Raw genomic sequence first — 18,608 nt, 5'->3', positions numbered from 1 at the left:
ATCAGTATCTTGATATGTCACACATGAGGTGGATTCATTGTCTCAATAAAGGAGAAGTGCTCTCTAACACAGATTTCATATTTGAGAATATATATTAGGGGTGTCTTAAAATAGCCGACTATTCGACGATTCGATTCAGCGTAGTCTGATTCGACTATCAATCTCGTCGTTGAATCATATAAAAATGTCATGTGATCAAGATTGCACCATTCTGACTACATGGAGGGATGGCCACGGCTGAGCATACAGTACATTTCTACAAACAATGTCTTTGTTTTTGTTGTAAATAGCCTATTTTGAGACAAAAACAGCCTAATTTGTGCTAATAAAGAACTAAAAATGACGTGCGTGTTTCACAGAAGACCTATACTTACCACGTGTTAATAAAATCCCCCACTTCAGTGGCACAATCCAAAGGAGCTGAGGTTAGCGCTAGCTTCCAACGCTAGGAAGACCGTTGACATCGGACTTATTGGCTCATAATAGCTAGAAAAAATCATTCAAAAGTGTGGAAGTCTTTTGAATATTGACTCCAGAAAGTGAAGCGCAATTTGTGTCAGCTTCTTATATATCAGGTGACAACCACCAACATGATTGGATCATCATTGAATACCATTTAAAACGGGTTGGGTGTTACGCCAACTTCATTTTATATCCCGACAGTGAATATTAAGTCAACCTGTAAGGCTGCTAACAGAGTTTTGCCAAGTGGTTTTTCAAGCCATGTTGTTCCTGCAGGATATATTTATACTATATATTATACTATGTTTATTTGAGAATTGTATTCATTGGGAAATTTCCTGCCAGCGATGGGCAGTTTGTTTTTTAATTTTAAACATCATTAAAGCTGTTTATACAAAAGCTTAGCAGGTTTATGTTTTGCATTTTGTTCTATTACTGTATTGAAAATGAACCAAACCATGACTTTAAACCCGAGGTACGGACCAAACCGTGACTATGGTGTACAGTTGGATCACTGGTATTGAGAGTCTATGTGTTTAAATTGAGGCACACGGTCACAAATGACCTCAACCACTTCTAAATCTCCACTCTAAGTGGCTAATGAAGGATGTGTTTGCGCTTCACAATAACCGCGTTTCACCAGTTAAACACCAGGAAATAAAAGGTAGAACAGATGATTCTAAATTGGATCCCGGTACGATTCACGAGACTCATGTTAGGTAAATACTACGCAAGATTTGTTTGACGGTTTTTTTATCAAGCAAACTTACGGCACTTAATTTTTACCACAAAACACAAAAGCTATTACACTCTTGCACAAACAGAAATCTTGAAAATTAATTGTAATGACGATTAAATATGAAATCCATTAGACTACAATAATAATCCAAATGGGAATAAATAATTGATGAACATCATTTATATCAGGCTAAAAGTCACTCCCTCATGGCTCAATATTGTGTTGTTGCGTGGCAGAGACTTCATTGGCTGGCTCATTCATTAATTAGTGAGAGTGAAATGATAAAAATACAGTCACTCATTTATGGACGACACTTTGCTATGCAATTTGAATCTGATGAATTGTTCTTGCGCAAGCAACACATGTTGGGTTTGAATCTGTGTAGTGTTTGGTCAGTGGAGACTAAAATACCGATTGGTCTGAATGTGAGTGGGAATGTTTTTTTGTCGATTTAGCCCTCTTCCAGAGAAGAGATCCAGCAAAATTGCCACATCAGGGCTGTATCAGTAGATCCGGCATTTTCTTCACCTGTCGCTTTCACACAGTGACTCACCATTTAGCAATCTGACAATTCCATGCGAGACGACGTTAGCAATAGCAACTGCTTTCATGCACACTGGAGAAGTGATTCTGTGGAACTTCCCAGCCTGGTACGGGCTTTCCACCCTTTACCGCCCTTTCACACAGATGGCGTCCTGCCTCTGTTACAACTCTGATACTGCTACCAAAGCCGAAAAATTGACTTTGACACCCATTGCATATTGGTGCTACACCACAGGAAAAAGCCCTAGTCCCGTTTTGCTTGTTTTTGGAAACCTAATGTTATTTGAGGTTTAATAAATACCAGTTACCGTATCCTCTTTTCTTTTCTATGTTCTTTGTTATGATTGTTCTATATCAGGGGTGTCCAAAGTGCGGACGGGGGCCATTTGAGACCCACAGCTTGTTTTTTTATTGGCCCACGGCACATTGCGCAACTAAAATTAGACCAAAAAAATGGGGAAAATAGAGCAAAATAGCAAAATGTAAAGAAAAGAAGCTGAAATGTTGATACTAATAACTAATAATAAAACAAAGCTTGGTTTCAAATATACAGTATATGAAGTTTTTTTTAGCCTTTTCCAAAGTTAAAAAAATCAAAATACGCATACGTGGCCCCCTGCCTCCTTTGATTTTCAGTGTTGCTGAAAATGTGGTGGAAAAAGTTTGTTCTATATCGAAGAATCTGTAGCTGATGTTCAAGATCAAACTGGGACACGCTTTTTCCTAGTGTTCACATTGTGGTCAGAATTGAAATTGTAGTGAGAAAGAAACATTAAGGTAACTATCTTAATGAACTGAACTACATGCAAGACCTTAAATGAGGTAAGTGGGTCCTAATTTCCACCTCTGCACACAACAATTTGGAGCAACCTATTTATAACGTGGGAAGAGAAGAAGAGTTGTTTCAGCCTCCTGGCAGTCTTTTGCAGTACGCCGGTCTCTTGTAAGAATTTTGACATGACTCACCTTTGGTTCTCAGTGAGATTGAGGTGGCGTTTGATGTCCAGCAAAGCCTCCTTCAAGAAGGTCAGCCTCTTGACCTCGTGCTGCTGGCACTGGTCAAACACCTGCTCCATGCTCTCCATGTAGGGGGGCGCACATTTGTTGAGCTCCTCCAGAGACTTCTCATACTTTTCTTTAGCCTGAAAGAGAAATGCCAACACACACGTCAAGCTTCTGTGGACAAACAGAAGTAAGGGCATTATAAGTCATCAGTAAGCACTATAAGTAATCATTTCGTCCCTGGGCCTTCAGTGAAGCACCCCAATACACCTCTTAAAACCACCACTATCACGTAACAATTATACAAATCATCAGTAATCACAATACAACAATGTGTGGCGTTACGGCATTGGGGATGAATACCGTTATTACTAAAGCAAGAAACCCAGTTAACCCATTATCTTCGAATATATCGCCTCTAAACGACCGCAAACCTCTACACTACAACATAACCTGGAGCAGTTCAGAATCAATATTCATCTAGTAACAAACATTAAAAAAATAAATACAATTTGCTATTCTGTTCACGTGATGACGATTCAGATTGTATTGATATGTCGGGGTGTCACAAGATCTCGTGTCGCAAGATTTCACGAGATTAATACTTGACAAGATTTCTCATTCAGGAAAAAAAAAAGCCTGGTGGGCACTAAGCCTGGGACAATAATTAAATAATGAATTAATCACACAATAAATGCCACGTGCATGCGTGTCTGTTTTCCTCGTCTCTCGCCTCCAGGAAGAAGGGTTCACTCCGTGAATTGTTCCAGAGAACAACGGCGTGAACGAAATGAGCCTTTTTGTCAGTCATACACTCTCTTTGTCTCGGTGGGTGGACGGGGGGTGGGTAGCCTACACACAGAATGCAGAAGGGTGTAACGTAGTATTAAATTAGTAGATTGCAATGTACTGTATTGTCATACATTTTTATATTTTTTCTTTGTACTTTTCTTAAACGTAATGCTAAAATCTCGTCTCGTTCTCACAGACCCCATCTCGTGCATCGTTTCGTCTGGTGAAGTGTCTCGTGACCCTCCAATCTGTATGGCAACACATAAAACCTGAAATCTGATTGGACAAAAACATCTAACACACGCATACACGACTGGAAGCAGTGCAGCCAAGAAATATGCTACGAAATGAAGATAAGTGCTGTGAATGAATTAACACAATTTCATGGGACTAATACTATTTAAGTTGTAAAGTGCAGGTCAGTGCTTCTGATAGTGTTTAGGCCAGCAGAGAGGGCTTTGATGGCCCTGATGGAAACTCATTTCTTGTGAAATGTGGTTCTGTAAGACCAAATACAGTAGTCGTACATTTTCCCTTATTTTTCCCCACCTTCTGTACATCCTGTTTGCATTTGTCCACTTTCTCATGAAGTTTCTTCTGCTGGTCTGGTGTCACAGAAGCCTCGGTCTTGCCGTTGGCCTCTCGTGTGGCAGCCAGTTTTTCCTCCTTGCATGCCATATGGTATGCTTTCTTAGCGGTCTCCATCTGCAAGTCCAAACAGAGGCTTTTGTCACAATTGCATACACAATCTGATAAGAGGGCAGGATACAGGAGAGGCAGGAGATGCGGGATACACACGGGACTTGTCGCAAGTAAGTCTCAGTACACATGTAAACAAACAACTATTCACAGTCACATTCAAGGTCATGGACAATTTAGAGTCTCCAATTAACATTAGCATGCATGGTTGGAAACTAGAGTGAGCCTGTAGAGCAGCATTTATGTAATAATGGTGCAATATGTAATAATATAATACATTTTCAAGTCATTATGTAAAAGCACATTTTGTAATAATAATAATAATTATTAATTTTGTAAGAATTTGAATTTACAATTTATTGCCGCATTTTATAATAACTTTTGCAATATGTAATAAGTTAAATTCTTGAACGCATTTTGTCATAAATTTTGCTGCATTTTGTAATAACTTTTCAATATGTAATAAGCTATTACAAAATGAAGAAAAATTTATGACAAAGTGCGTTCAAGAATTTAACTTGCCTATTAACTTGCTAACATGCATATTTTTGGAATGTGGGGGGGAAACCGCAAGGCCACCGTGCAGCAATGTAGAGCCGTATTATGTACTGTAACAATGGTGCAACACGTAATAATGTAATAAATCCTCACATCATTACGCCGCATTTTGTAATAAAATTCTTGAATGCATTTTGTAATAAAGTTTGCTGCATTTTGTCATAGCTTTTGCAATATGGAATAAGTTATGACAAAATGTGGCAACATTTATCACAAAATGCGTTCAAGAATTTAACTTACTACATACTGCAAAAGTTTTTACAAAATGCGGCAAAATTTATTGCAAAATGTGTAATAAAATTCTTGAACGCATCTTGTAAGCGGGTACTGCGGTTTCCTCCCACATTCCAAAAACATGCATGTTAGGTTAATTGGAGACTATAAATTGTCCATAGGTATGAATGTGAGTGTGAATGGTTGTTTGTCTATATGTGCCCTGCGATTGGCTGGTGACCAGTCCAGGACATACCCTGCCTCTCGCCCAAAGTCAGCTGGGATAGGCTCCAGCATACCCCCGCGACCCTAGTGAGGACAAGTGGCATAGAAAACGGATGGATGGATGGGAACCAGAGTAACTGGAGAAAACCCACACAAGCACGGGGAGAACATACAAATTCAACCAGAACCAGACTGTGAGGCAGACGTGCTAAAAGCATACACCACCATGCTGCCTAAGAAGATAGAAAATAGACCGAAAGAACAATCAGCATCCTTTTCAAGAGACATCTGTGGCAGCTTTGGGCGGGGTTTGGATGTGGTGAAATGAGAGGTGATTACAAACTAAGGCTCCAAGATATTAGCGTGGATGTTGACAAGATGTTGATGGAATGCTTCATACACTGGCTGCCTGTCAGGCTAGCACTATGTTGTTTACTGTTGTACTTCTGATCTCATATGGCGCTAATGGATATGATAGAAAAGAGTTCATCCAGTCACTTTCCAAGCTTTTTTTAAGTGCCTGCCAAACAGTTTTTATCCCCAGACGAATGTGAACGCGACATAATACATCTCATCTGTCAGGTTAAGCCAAATATGCACATCCTAATAATATATCCCCTCACCTCCTTGAGCTTTTTGGCCCAGGGTTTCTGAGCCTTCTTAAATCCTTCTTCTGCCTCCTTTGCCTCCTTGAAGCCTCCAATCATTTGTTTGTGATAGGCCTCCTTCTGCCAGTTCTTCACTTTCTCCACATCCTCATTCAGCAGGTTGTTCTTGACATCTTGATGGAGCTCGCTCACCTTTTCTGCCTCAGTCATTACAGCCAGCCAGGCTCTCTCCACGGAGCCGTACTGGGGGCCTGGCACAATGTACATGCACTTTAATCAATTTAGACTAAAACACACCCACCATCCAAGTTTGTTGTTGAATGAAATTTGACCTTTCTCAATGAGTTGTCTCCATCTCTTTGACCAGGCGGTTAGCTGATCACCATAAGCTTTTTCTATCTTGGCCCGTTCCTGAAGGCAGCCCATGAGGTCATTGCACAGTCGATGGCCATCATCAAATCTCTTGACAGCACGTTTGTAGTTCCCCACCTAAGAAAAAAGTTACAGGGAAGTCCAACAAAACATTTATCACATGCTGCATGGGCATCTATATAATGATACTCATTAATACCCCTTATTATGTGTTGTTATGCATCACATTGTGTCTTTCTGCTCCATTTTCCCTTGGCCATGGGATACCATTCCTGGTCATTTGAGGACACAGCAGACTACTATTACTACTACTACCACCACTATTACTAGTACTATAGTAGTAGTAGTAGAGCATACTATAACTATAATGGTATAATAGTACTATAGTTGTAGTAGGACAAGTATTCTGAATACAAGCTCATCAAAAGCTTTTAAAAAAGGTTTTATTTTCATTATTCTTTCACGTAAAAACATACAGGTGATTGATGTATTATTGGTATGATAATGTATGATTCTAACAACTGTGGCAATGAAAATAATTTACAATGTATGATACATTATCTGCCAGCTAATATTCCTTGTATGATTAAGCATCAGCTACCGTGAACCCTCCAACCATGCAAACATTACTATTATACTTCTTAATACTGTACACAGCCTCCATTTTTATTCAAACATTGCACCCTAAGCTGGAGCAGGCGGCGTTGCTCCTCCTCCTCCGTGCCTGCAGGGGGGTGTGAGCTCATGCAGCAGGATGGGGGGGGGATAGTGAAGGGAGGGGAAGCTCGTGCCTTTGCATGTGTAGTTATGCAATGACATGGGCTTGTGTTAGCGTGTGTGCGTTACTGGGCACGCGTGCGCACACTAATCCCTCTGAGTGGTGTAGATCAGGCAGACAGATTTGAAGGGATAGACGATAAAGAAGAGGCAGAAATGCATAGAGAACGCAGACCGTGTGTGTGCGTGTGTGTGTGCGTGCGTGTGTGTGTGCGTGTGTGAAATGCATCAAGTCACATCCATGCCTCATGAAGAGGCAGCCTAATGCATTGACGGACGACAGAGCTGTACTGTGATTGGCTCTGGTGTCGGCATGCATGTGCCATCATGGTTTGAGCGGAAAGACCTGCAGTAGTGCGTGAAGCAGTAGTGCGTGAAACAGGTGTGTGCCCCTGTGTGTTACAAACAACAACATGCAGGTGAACCCTGTACTTCTAAACACTGAGGCTAAAGTGTTTTCACACCACTTGTCTACAGATAGAACCAGCAGGTGCACATGACAAAAGACCTCCTCAGAGTCATGATGACTGAGGTTCTTTGTGCTGCTCTGACACAAAGAAGACTCTGTACCGAGGGAATTTATTAACACTAATTTGCCGGGTTTTAAAGTGCTTTCTCACACACGCAATGCATCTCACCACACTTAAGAATGATTAGGTTTTGCACGATGTGCTAGAGCAGGGGTCCTCAATAGGCGGCCCACGGGCCACGTCTGGCCCGCCAAAGCTTTTCATTTGGCACGCTAAAAACATCACCCAAGTAATGTAAACCATTCAGACGAACAAGAGATGTGCTCGTTCATGCAGTACTTCCACCGCTCTGCAGGGGACAACAGCGAGGCATATGCATCACAATAGAACAGCAGTAGAAGAAAACGGCTGAGCCACCCGAGTTGAGTCTCCACGCCCCCAAACACATTTACGCACAGAGAGCATGCACAACTACAGCTCAGCCCAGAGTGGCAGAGACGCGAGTGACGAGACAGAGTGAGAATAAATGGCAGTAAGTGGGGAAAACACAAGAAAAAGTAATAAAGAGTGGGAGAACGAGAGCACTGAAGGATTGGATTCATCCTCAGGTGGGAGATGTCCTGAAGGCATTCTGCAGATGCTGCAAGTGTGAGATACCTGCTCACCGTGCAGATTTAATTCAGCACACTAATACCGGGAAGCACAAAAAAGTTGTGCATCTTTCTCTTTCATGTGGCTAACAGACATGGGTTTCACAGCCCTTAAGGACAACAAGATAAGACAAATTCTACGTGTGAATGCTGGGCTAATAATAGCCACTTACGTGGCCTGTCACACATCAACCAGTGCTGTGGATCATCTTGGTGACGTTATTGGCGCTACCTCACAGTCAAAATACACTGTACGAAATGCACTGCATTACTTAATCATGCAATTGCCCCATGCATGACCTCATGAGTGATATTGGAGATGCCCAGTTTTAAAGTTTTTCACAGACTGCAATACACAAAATGCATGTTTTTTTAAGTTTGCATCTTCTAGTTTTAAGCTACTCAAAGAATTTAAGTCATGAAAAGTTTTTATGGTAATTGTTTTTAGTATCATTTTGGTGTTGCTTACGCATAATGCAACAATAAATGTATATATTTATAGCGATAACAAGCAGCCTCAATGTGGTGGGTGGCCTGTTGGGCTTTTTTTGGGCTTGCAGCGCGCCACTGCTGCTGAGGTTGGACGCAGTAAGTCATTTTAAACTTGTTAAAAGATCATGAGGGTTATGGAACAAAAAAGTCAACTGCTAGACCAAAAAAATGTCACCGGCCCTAAGCCAGAGGATCCGAGTGGCTGTTCATCAATACACGGGATGATCCTCTGCCCGAATGAAGGTTGTTACTGGTGCCAAGTGCAGTCCAATACCCATCAGACTGCATCTGCGAGAAAAGGGTTTTAAGAACAAAAATGTCTTCAAAGGCCTCGTCTCCTTCAGCATCACAAAATCGCCCGTTTGGACTTTGCACGAGAGCACCGAACATGGGACATTGAAAGGTGGAAGAAAGTTTTATTCTCTGATAGGAAAAATGTAACCTTCATGGTCCCGATGGCTTCCAACATTATTGGCACCTGAAATGCTGTCCAGACGGCACAGTGGAGGGGGCGCCATCATGATCTGGGTGCTTTTTCGTTCAATGGAATAGAGCTTCAGGTTGTGCCGGGGCGTCAAACGGCAGTTGGCTATGTGGAGATGATGCAGGGGGCATCCCTCATGACTGAAGGCCCCTCATCTGTGTGGTAATGACTGGGTTTTTCAACAGGTCAACGCTGAATTTCACAATGCCCGCCTGATGAAAGACTTCTCCCAGAGGAATAGCGTCACTCTTTTGGACCATCCTGCATGTCCCCCTGATCTGAATCAAACTGAGAACATTTGGAGATGGATGGCTAGGGACGTTTACAAAAATGGATATCAGTTTCGGTCCGTGAAGTCATCTTTACCACCTTGAGTAACATTACCATTAGCCTTCTGGAAATTTTTGAGGTATTGAGCCACTCAATACTGAGTCCTTTTTTGAAAATTGTATTTTTATTTATTTTTTGAGTTATGGTCTTAAACTTTTAATCACCTGATGAACAGCCTATTTCAGTTTAATGGTTGTTTGCAATAAATTGCTGACTGTTTTGCTGTTTTGAATGTTTTTGCTCACTCCTATTTCTTCTTATTCCTCCTTAAGATCCAACAGTGCAAAATGTAAATTATTGCAATTTTTCTGCCGGGTTTTAAATTTTGATCAATTTTGATCAATGTTGAGAGTATACCCATAGAAATATGTGTGATACATATATGAATGAATCACTAACTTCATATAGTATATGATATTTATTTACTCATTTTTTGATTAGATGTTTTACATTCAGTTACTCTCTGCTGCTTATCCGATTAAGGGTCATGCATAAGCTGGAACATATTCCAGCTGACTTTGGGCGAGGGGCAGAGGATAAGTGTTCAATGTGGTTCATTATAGCTCTTATTTCCACCTCTTCTGCAAGGTATTATTCACAAGAAAGATGGACCATAATGTTAACATGTGAAAATATTTCACAATGTTCACAATAAAAAAATGACCGAAACATGCCTTTGTCTATCTAGCACAGTCTGTGCGATTAAGATTTAGTTTCCATATTAACATAGGTTTCCTGCAGGGATATTTCCTTGATCGATTAATTGGGAAAATTATCAATGGATTAATCGAGTAATAGATATTGTTTTAATCAAATCAAGTTTGCTCACTGAGACAGGCTCAATAGCGCCTTTGTTGGTTGCAGCAGCCAAATAGTGCCTTCCATTTGACCCCCCACTAGCTCACATATGACAATGATTTTGTGGATTATTTCCAGTGGATTATTTTTGAGTAATTCTGATTATTTATATTGTGGTAGGTGGCGGCTGTCATTAATTACTTGCAAGAAGAGTGATTGCATTTATTAAATGAAACATTATATACACACAACTGTTCTCACGGATGACGACTATACCGTGGTTGTTTCTGCTATGAATTATGTCGGTTAACTGGTCATTCTATAACTTGGCTGGATTGTGCATGTGTATGCGATCAGGATGCGACCATCGCTCACCTACCGATTGGCCAAGTGTGAGTCAACCCTCATACTGTTATTATCAAATCATTTTTTGTTTATGAGGGCAACAGTGTGACAGTGAAGCTTGTGTGTTTGTACCTCCCAGAAGCTGTCCATGGTGTCGTCAGCACCTGCACATTCATCGTACGAGCCAGACATTTTCCTGGATGTTACAAAGCCCTCTCTCGACCAAACCTGTCCTCTGCAGTGATGCTTGGTTCCTCGTACACTGGAAGACAATAGGAGATGGTTACGCAACATGCAGGAAGCTCATATACAATTATTAGCCCTAAAAGCAACAAAGCAGGCCTTGCGTTACATTGTGGCAATTAGTGAAGGGAACTTTCTCAGTGAGATGTTCATAATAATTAGATAAAAATAGCTTCCTCAGCCATGCATCCAGCTCAGTGCCCCAAGGAGCAGGAATGGCCATCTCGTATCAGCGTGTCCTAGAAAGGACTGACTGCCATTACACATGCATGACCCACACACTGCAAACTCTACCCCATTTTGCCCATTATTCCATATTTCCATAAAGAGAGTGGTTTCCTTACAGGTGGATGTTTTTTTTGAGGTGTTACTGATATCATACCACCAAGGTTAAAGCACAAGAAGCCCTGCCGAACTGTGATGAAGCAAAACCCATTTTGCTTTCTTGAGTGATGTTTTTCATTCAGAAGAGATCATCACTGCATTCATTGAATGGCAGTGCAATGTCATTCAATATGTGCTTTATAAAGGCACTTTGCAGACAAGGCTCTTGCACTGGTTTCGCTTTTCTGTTAAATGTGGTTAATGATGTTTAGCTCAACCTTAATACAAAATGAAATGACGGATGAAAAGCAATAACGGTTTCCTTGCACTCAGAGCTCAAGTTAGCGTAGTGTGTTTACATTTCTGTGACAAACAGATGAAGGGTGACTCAAGGCTTTTCAGATTAAAAGATGAGTCGGCACCTGCGCTCATGCTGCTGCTACATCATGAGGGAGATCTCGTTCAAACACGGGCAGTAACCTCAATGGTGGACCCGTCATCCTCTTTTAACAGTAGGGCTGGGCATTTCATCTCAAACATCGATGGAAACCGGGACTAACATTGCGACTGTCATTTTTTAAATTTCGATTCCTAATTTTGATACTCACTTCACTGACCGGAAGAAAATGCCACGAACGCCAACAAAGAAGCCCTGTTGCCAACTCCACAGTAAGAAAAGTACAGTAGCTACTGGCTGTCCTCGAAGTCGCTAGATGATGTCATTTGCTAATTTGCATATTTTTTGCATATGACGTAACAACGCCTTGGTGTCCTCCTGAAGAGGTAGCGGGGACTGAGAAGTCTGGACTTCCCTACTGAGACTGCTGCCCCCACGACCCAGACCTGGATAAGCGGGTGAAAATAGATGGATGGATGGATGGATGGATGGATGGATGGATGGATAGCTGGATGGATGACGTAATAAATGCTGTAGGAAAAAAGCTAACCTCGTAGGAGAGACAAAAAAGTGAGTAAAAACACGTTAATTACACTTAGAACTATAAATAAATTTGATTCTTGGTTTGTTAATTTAAAATTGGTCATCACTTCATCAAAGTAAAATCATTCTAATATCGGCCAGCGTCTCTCAAAGTCAAGACAGCGTCATAATTACATCCAGACTCGCCTCCAGCGTCCACCTTTTATCTCGCAGTTTGGACTACATGTTTCATTTATCACACAATGTTCTTCCATCACACGTTCTGACACAATGACAGGTAAGTCATTTAATGAAGATTAAGAAACATTTTTATGTTTTCGATCCCACTCTGTAAAACAGGGCGAGATCACGCGGTGGCATCGTGCCTCGCGCATGCGTGATTCATGGATTCGTAGCGCTCCCAGTGTGCCGCGGAAGCTGACAGTGCACTGATGGCTTGTAACTGCTTTGGGGCGGGGCGGACCTCTCAGCACCACCCGCTGCTGCTCCCCAAATACCAGAAAACTTGTCATCAGATTAAGCGATAAATTTGCCAAGTTGACAACACCGCGAAGAAAAAGCCGGCGAGTGCCAAGAAAAAGAAGAGCCTAAAAAGTTTGGATTAACTTCATTAAAAAGAAAAAAAAGAGCGGTCAGTTTAGTGAAGTACTTCTCAATTATTTTCTGTCATGCCCCCACTGGGGGATAGAAATGTTTTCACACCCGCCTGATTTGAAATACTATTTAGAAACTGCTCATGTCTATTTATTTACCTGTACTGTACAGACTGTCTCGAAACTGAAACCGGCGAAATGCAACAAAATGGAGAGCAGTGAAGCATACAAGCGTATTTGAGGGTCAAATTGCATGCTGACCACGACAAATTCATACATGTTGGCAGGTATGTTGCACTGATACTGAAAGTCCTTCCTGCCTCTCACGGCCCCCCTTACTGTTCTCCGCCCCCTCTTTCATGTGACTTTGTTTGAGGGAGCAGACAAAGTACCGTTTGCTAGACTAGTGCTGATATGGTGGCTCCACTCATCCAGCTAACATTCGCCCCCGTACTTTTCATAGACTAAATCTTATTTACAAGTTGTTTATTTTATATCCTGCACCCAGGTTAGTGCACGTTTCAGTGCGTGCAGCATCACACACTGACTAACACATCACCAACAGCATATGTGGAAATGTGTTTGAGCTTTTCAAACGTAAACATGTTTTGTGAAAGTGTACTCCTGTAGGAAGAAACTTCATAACATTTATATTCAAGTTGAATAGTTTGATATTTATGTACTGGTTGAACATAACCCTGTGAGAAATTCATAGTGAAGTTGATAAAAAGTTCATATCATGAAAAAAACCCTGGAGGAGTTCAGACATTTCATCCAAAGAGAACTCTGGTTCTCATTTAAGCCACACAAACTTTTATGACCCTGCCTCTTAAAAGCGTCGGTACCGAGAATCGTTAGGAACCGAAATCGAAACGAGGAATCAGAATCCTAACCGGATCGGTCGAATTGAAGCAACGTCCAAGCCTATTCTACAGCCAAGTGGAATTCTTTTCTGGAGTATCCTTCCACCTCGGATACAGTGAGTCATGAGAAAATATTTTCCTGACCTCTATTTCCTAACAAATAGCATCTTTGAAAGGTGGAGATGAAATTGTGCCGTTTAGACGGCTCCCTCTGTGCTTTTACTATCATGGCCTTTCATCAAAAATGTATCAGGGAAGTGGTGTGCCTGTGTGACTGGTCCCAGTTTCACTGATTTGGCCTACGAGAGTCTTGTAATCAGCAGTCAGTCGAGGCTTTTATGGAACACAACTGAACAGAAGACATTTCACAACTAGGATCCCAATGAAAGGCACGAGTTGCCTTTCATTGGGATCCTAGTTGTGAAATGCTTTTCAAACATGTTTCTATTCAATGCTCATTGACAAAAATAGAGATGATTTTGCTACGAAACATTTATCATTATATATCAAATTTAGTGCACATAATATATGCATATGAAAAAAACAAGAAAAAGCTAAAAAGCTAAGCTAAAAAAGCTAAGCTAAGCTAAGCTAAATATCGTGGCATGTTGCACAGGTAGTTGTGTGAATATGCATTTTACAACTAAATTATCGGTGAAAATATAGATTGCTCTGTTGCTAGTCCTAGTCCATTTGCGCTTTCATCCCATGAAATCGAATGCCCAAATAAAGTACCCAATGCGTTGCTGACACACTGTCACGTGTTTTTTATTGCTCCTGCTAAATAACCCGCCATGGAGCCAAAGAAAGTTGCGAGTGCCAGCAATTTCATACAGAAGGTGAGAAACATTATTAAATTTGATCTTGCCGGAATGCACACAAAGTCTGCATCAACAATAAGTTCCACAAATTCATAATTTTCTGTAATTATTTTTGCATTGTTTTCTGCATGTAAAACTATAATTACTCTCTATAAAATGTATTTTTTGGTCATGTTTTTGGTGTATAAAATGGATTAATTGGATTTACATTATTTCCTATGGTAAAAAGCGCCCTGTTTTGACCTTTTTATTTTTTATTTTATTGATTTATTTGACAGGGACAGTGTACATTAAAAAACATTGCTGCAAATGCACCAGAATTTGCCAAAAGGCTATTTTTCATCTGCTGTCCCTGGACATATGTCAAAAATTGCCTCCCTAAAACAACATTAAAAGGATTATAAAAAATACAATGCAAATATAAAAGATTAGTATGGAACAAATTAATAACAAAAGCCATGGTGCCACTGTATTAAATGAGCAATAGATGCATATTTACAGTTCAATAGAAAAAAGAAACAAGTTGAGATTAGTCTAAAGCCCTCCACTGAGTTCAAACATGCTTTAGTTACAAACATGGAAAGGGTCCAAGTTCTAGCCAAGTATTTTGGCTGGCCTCAAAAACCTTTTAAAAAATGTCTCATAAAGGATCTGAAGAAAAGATAACTGCAAGCCCAGAGACATAATTACTGTTATCGTGTCACATCTTGTTATGACAAGGAAGACTAAAGCAGTTAATCATCTGTAATCTCTGCAACCATCCCAAGGTGATGGTCAAACAGTCTGTCCATCAATTCAGCCATCCAATCAGCTCCCGCCTTCGTGATGACAACACCTGGTAATGTCGAAGTCAGTTAAGCCCTAAAATGATGCCGCAATCCCCAAGCAAAACCAAAGTGGCTCGAAGCTAGACGTTCAACAATGCACAATTTCAACAATGCCAAGTGCAGACATCCATACAAGGTGGCTCAAAACGTCGCAATGCACAGAGGCAAGACACTGCTGGGAGTGTGTCCCAAGAGATGAAAACAATAGTGGGGGGTGCGCTGTAAGTGTATCAAAAAGGTTCTTACACTGTAGTTATTGAGGTCGAGCCACCTGTAGCCCTGTGAACACACCACAAATCCCACAGGGTGTTTACTGCTAAGAGACTGGCCAAAGTGGCCACAGATTCCACTCAGTATTCACCACAACAATCTCATATAAGTGAGACATCATAATGTCAAACACTAAAAAAGCCAGGCACAGTATTGCATATGTGTTTATGTGTAACCATTCATTTTCTGCACATTCACTTACCATCGTTGGCTCCATTTGAAAAAACAGGAAAACAAAAACAGTTACTGAGAAATAAAGATGGATGTGTGAATGTGTAGTCCAAATGCTGGGTGGTTTGAAAGGTAAACAAGTATTTATGGTGCGGCCTCCTGTTGCCAAAGTGAACCCGGCGAGGACGGCGACTGCGACCAAACGAGCGTGTCTCAGAGGCTGAGGGATAATCCTGCAGTGTTGCACTTGAATAGCTTTAGAAGGGGGAGGGAACCCGGAGGGAAGAAGAGCAAAGGGGCGGATAGGACGCGAGAGACAAAACAGAAATGGAAGGTCAACATGCAAATTAGCAATGACCACAGCAACAGGGCAGAGTCGCCAAGGCAACTTCATTTGGAAATGGTAAATGTGGCGCTGACAGCACAAACGCAACATTGTGTGCTAATGGCTTTTGTTTTTTCTTGTTTCTTTAAATGTAATAGATGACGTTATTACTAGGAGGTACACAGACCTGATAATGTTCTAATGTGGTGGCACACCAACTTACCATCCGGGATGACCTGAACCTATCCTACCTTGGGTGAAAGGTGGGATTTATCATGTCACTGGGCTGACAGTACACAGTTTATGATTAGTAGGCCTTCAGTCGAACTTCGGTTTGCGCACACTCTTTGGTTAACGTACAATATGGTGCGCATCTTGTTGTGTTGTGACTACACTGCCAGTCCAACTGTGCTCTTAATCACTAATAGGACGCTAACGATGCGTCCTATTAGCTTACCACTGCATGGAAACAGGAACCAAAAGCCAGCTGCGTCGCTCGTCTATGATGTCATCAGAGCAGCGCAAAATTCTGAATTGAATAGAGAATGGCCTCTAAATTCCATTTCAATTCTTGAATTTGAATTGCGGTTGCAAACAGGAACCAAAATTGCAATTCAAATTCGAATTGCAGGGAGTAGAATTGAAATTCCACGAAATTCAAAGAAATTGATGATGCATAATTAAGATGTATGTAACGACGAAGCTATACTGTACAGTGTATATTTAAAACATGAATTTTATAAAAATATTATTCTATGGACTTTATGTGCACAATACTTGATTACAGCAGATAGTGAAGTATAGTAATTGTTTGTTTTTTTTTGTCACAAATTAACATTGAAAACCTGCTCAGATAAAACAGATCACTGAACTTGTAAAAACCTTCAAATTGTTGGATAGGAGGATAGAACAGCTCTTCATCTCCCAGAATACCTTGCTACAAGGTACAACTACAAATTCTGCCTTTACAAAAATGAAAATGCTCACACAGGTGTTGATTGAAAATCATGACAGTTTCAGAAGAAGCGTAAAGTCTAAACTGGCTGTTTTTTATATTTCCACATCGTGTCTTTGGGAGCAGTCGTGTGAAGAGTCACGCCTTCAGTGAATGTAAAAGTGATCTAAAATGTTATCCCGTTCATCATTTATATGTACAGTATTTATATGCATTTCGCATGGTTTATGCATGCAAAACTGTAATTGCAAAACTATAAAATCGTGTTTTGTGTGAACATTTTTTACTTTTTGGAATAGATTAATTGGACTTATATTATATCTTATTCGGTTAGCATCCATTTCGGTTAGAGTCAGCTCTTCTGGAACGGATTAATGCCACTAACCAAGGTTTCAGTGCATAAGAAGCAATACTTGCAAATTGAAGTCTACCGAACATGCATGTTTTTGGACTGTGGGAGGAAGCCAGAGAACATTTGCACCAGCTGACATGTACCTGACACATTCTGAGTGTCTCGCAAGGAGCCTCTTACAGCACTCAATGGAAACCACAAACAAGTAAGCTTGTTAGAGTAAGAAGATTTCATAGAGATGAACTAACTTTAACCTTCTGCACATTAATACCCTTGACTGGTTCGACAACAGCAATTAAGAGCTCAGATGGGGTAGTATGCAAAATTATACTGTTAATCATGTTTGGTTTGCACTGTGTGAGTGGTGTCTGATCGGCGCAGCACGCCCTGCACCTCCACCGACGGCTCAAACAGGACACACAAGGGGAGAGACAGCGGGAGGTCTTTCATTGAGACATGGGCTCAGGGAGAGTGACCGAGACAAACAGTGTGCGACAGCAGCGTCTGGGTGGTGACAAGACGGAAAGACTGACATAGAGGTGGGCGACATCAGGGGACGCGAGCGAAGCTGCAGAAAACTCAGGGAGGATGTGGACGTGGCCAGATGGGCAAGAAGACAACGATGGGATTCGTCTCATGGTTGTTTCCAGGAAACAGAGCTACCTGGTGCAGATTTTTCTATCATTAAGCAGAGCATGCGACCATGGTCTATCATACTTTTATTTGAATCAATACTGAAAGCTCAATTTTTGTGAACTGTACAATTGTTAAATTAGATTGTTAGAATAAAGGATTGGGGTGAAGAGAACACCACTGCAAAACACAACCACTGAACAGAGGGTATTGTCCTCATCATGACGGAATTGAACCACAGTCTGTTAAATATATAGTAGCTTGAGATGTTCTGGTTCGTATCTCCATTGGAACATCTCTGTGTGCCTGTTCTCCCCGTGCGTGGGTTCTCCGTGGGTACTCCGGCTTCCTCCCATATTCAAAAAATATGCATGCTAGGCTGATTGGTTTCCATTGGTGTTGATGTGAGTGTAAATGGTTGTTTGTCTATATGTGCCCTGCGATTAGTGTACCCTGCCTCTTGCCTGAAGACAGCTGGGATGGGCTCCAGCATACCCGCAACCCTAGTGAGAACAAGCGGTAGGGAAAATGGATGCATGTACAACGCCAACGTCGCTGATGTGACGGGTCAATTCTCCACCAATCTTCTTCAAACTCTCTTGATTTCCAATCATATCCACACCAAAATTTTTATGCCAGCAATTTGTGCATTTTAGTTTATGTAGCATTTGGCAGTGCTTTAGAAGTTGCCATTTTTAACAGTTGTCATTTTACGCCATCACATCGTATTTT

At 41.1% G+C, this 18,608-nt stretch overlaps 1 protein-coding gene across 2 annotated transcripts in view; it reads right to left on the bottom strand.

Moving 5' to 3' along the window:
• The window catches only part of LOC129177936 (protein kinase C and casein kinase substrate in neurons protein 1-like), a 43,827-nt gene that overhangs the window by 5,364 nt on the left and 19,855 nt on the right, over window positions 1-18,608 (bottom strand). Inside the window, exons 1-6 of one of the 2 annotated variants that reach the window (XM_054769574.1) lie at window positions 15,643-15,840; window positions 10,692-10,821; window positions 6,174-6,330; window positions 5,857-6,092; window positions 4,088-4,243; window positions 2,711-2,886 (exon numbers count right to left, since the gene is read on the bottom strand). In XM_054769574.1, the coding sequence (XP_054625549.1) occupies window positions 2,711-2,886; window positions 4,088-4,243; window positions 5,857-6,092; window positions 6,174-6,330; window positions 10,692-10,751 (785 nt within the window). In that variant the 5' untranslated portion in view covers window positions 10,752-10,821; window positions 15,643-15,840. Of the gene's footprint in view, window positions 1-2,710; window positions 2,887-4,087; window positions 4,244-5,856; window positions 6,093-6,173; window positions 6,331-10,691; window positions 10,822-15,642; window positions 15,841-18,608 lie in introns of those variants that run through there. The other variant, XM_054769575.1, reaches the window with a different exon arrangement.

Source organism: Dunckerocampus dactyliophorus, chromosome 1 (assembly GCF_027744805.1).
Source record: "Dunckerocampus dactyliophorus isolate RoL2022-P2 chromosome 1, RoL_Ddac_1.1, whole genome shotgun sequence".
NCBI lineage: Eukaryota > Metazoa > Chordata > Actinopteri > Syngnathiformes > Syngnathidae > Dunckerocampus > Dunckerocampus dactyliophorus.
The sequence above is the reverse complement of the archived record's forward strand: the minus strand, read 5'-3'. Positions and strand labels throughout refer to the sequence as shown.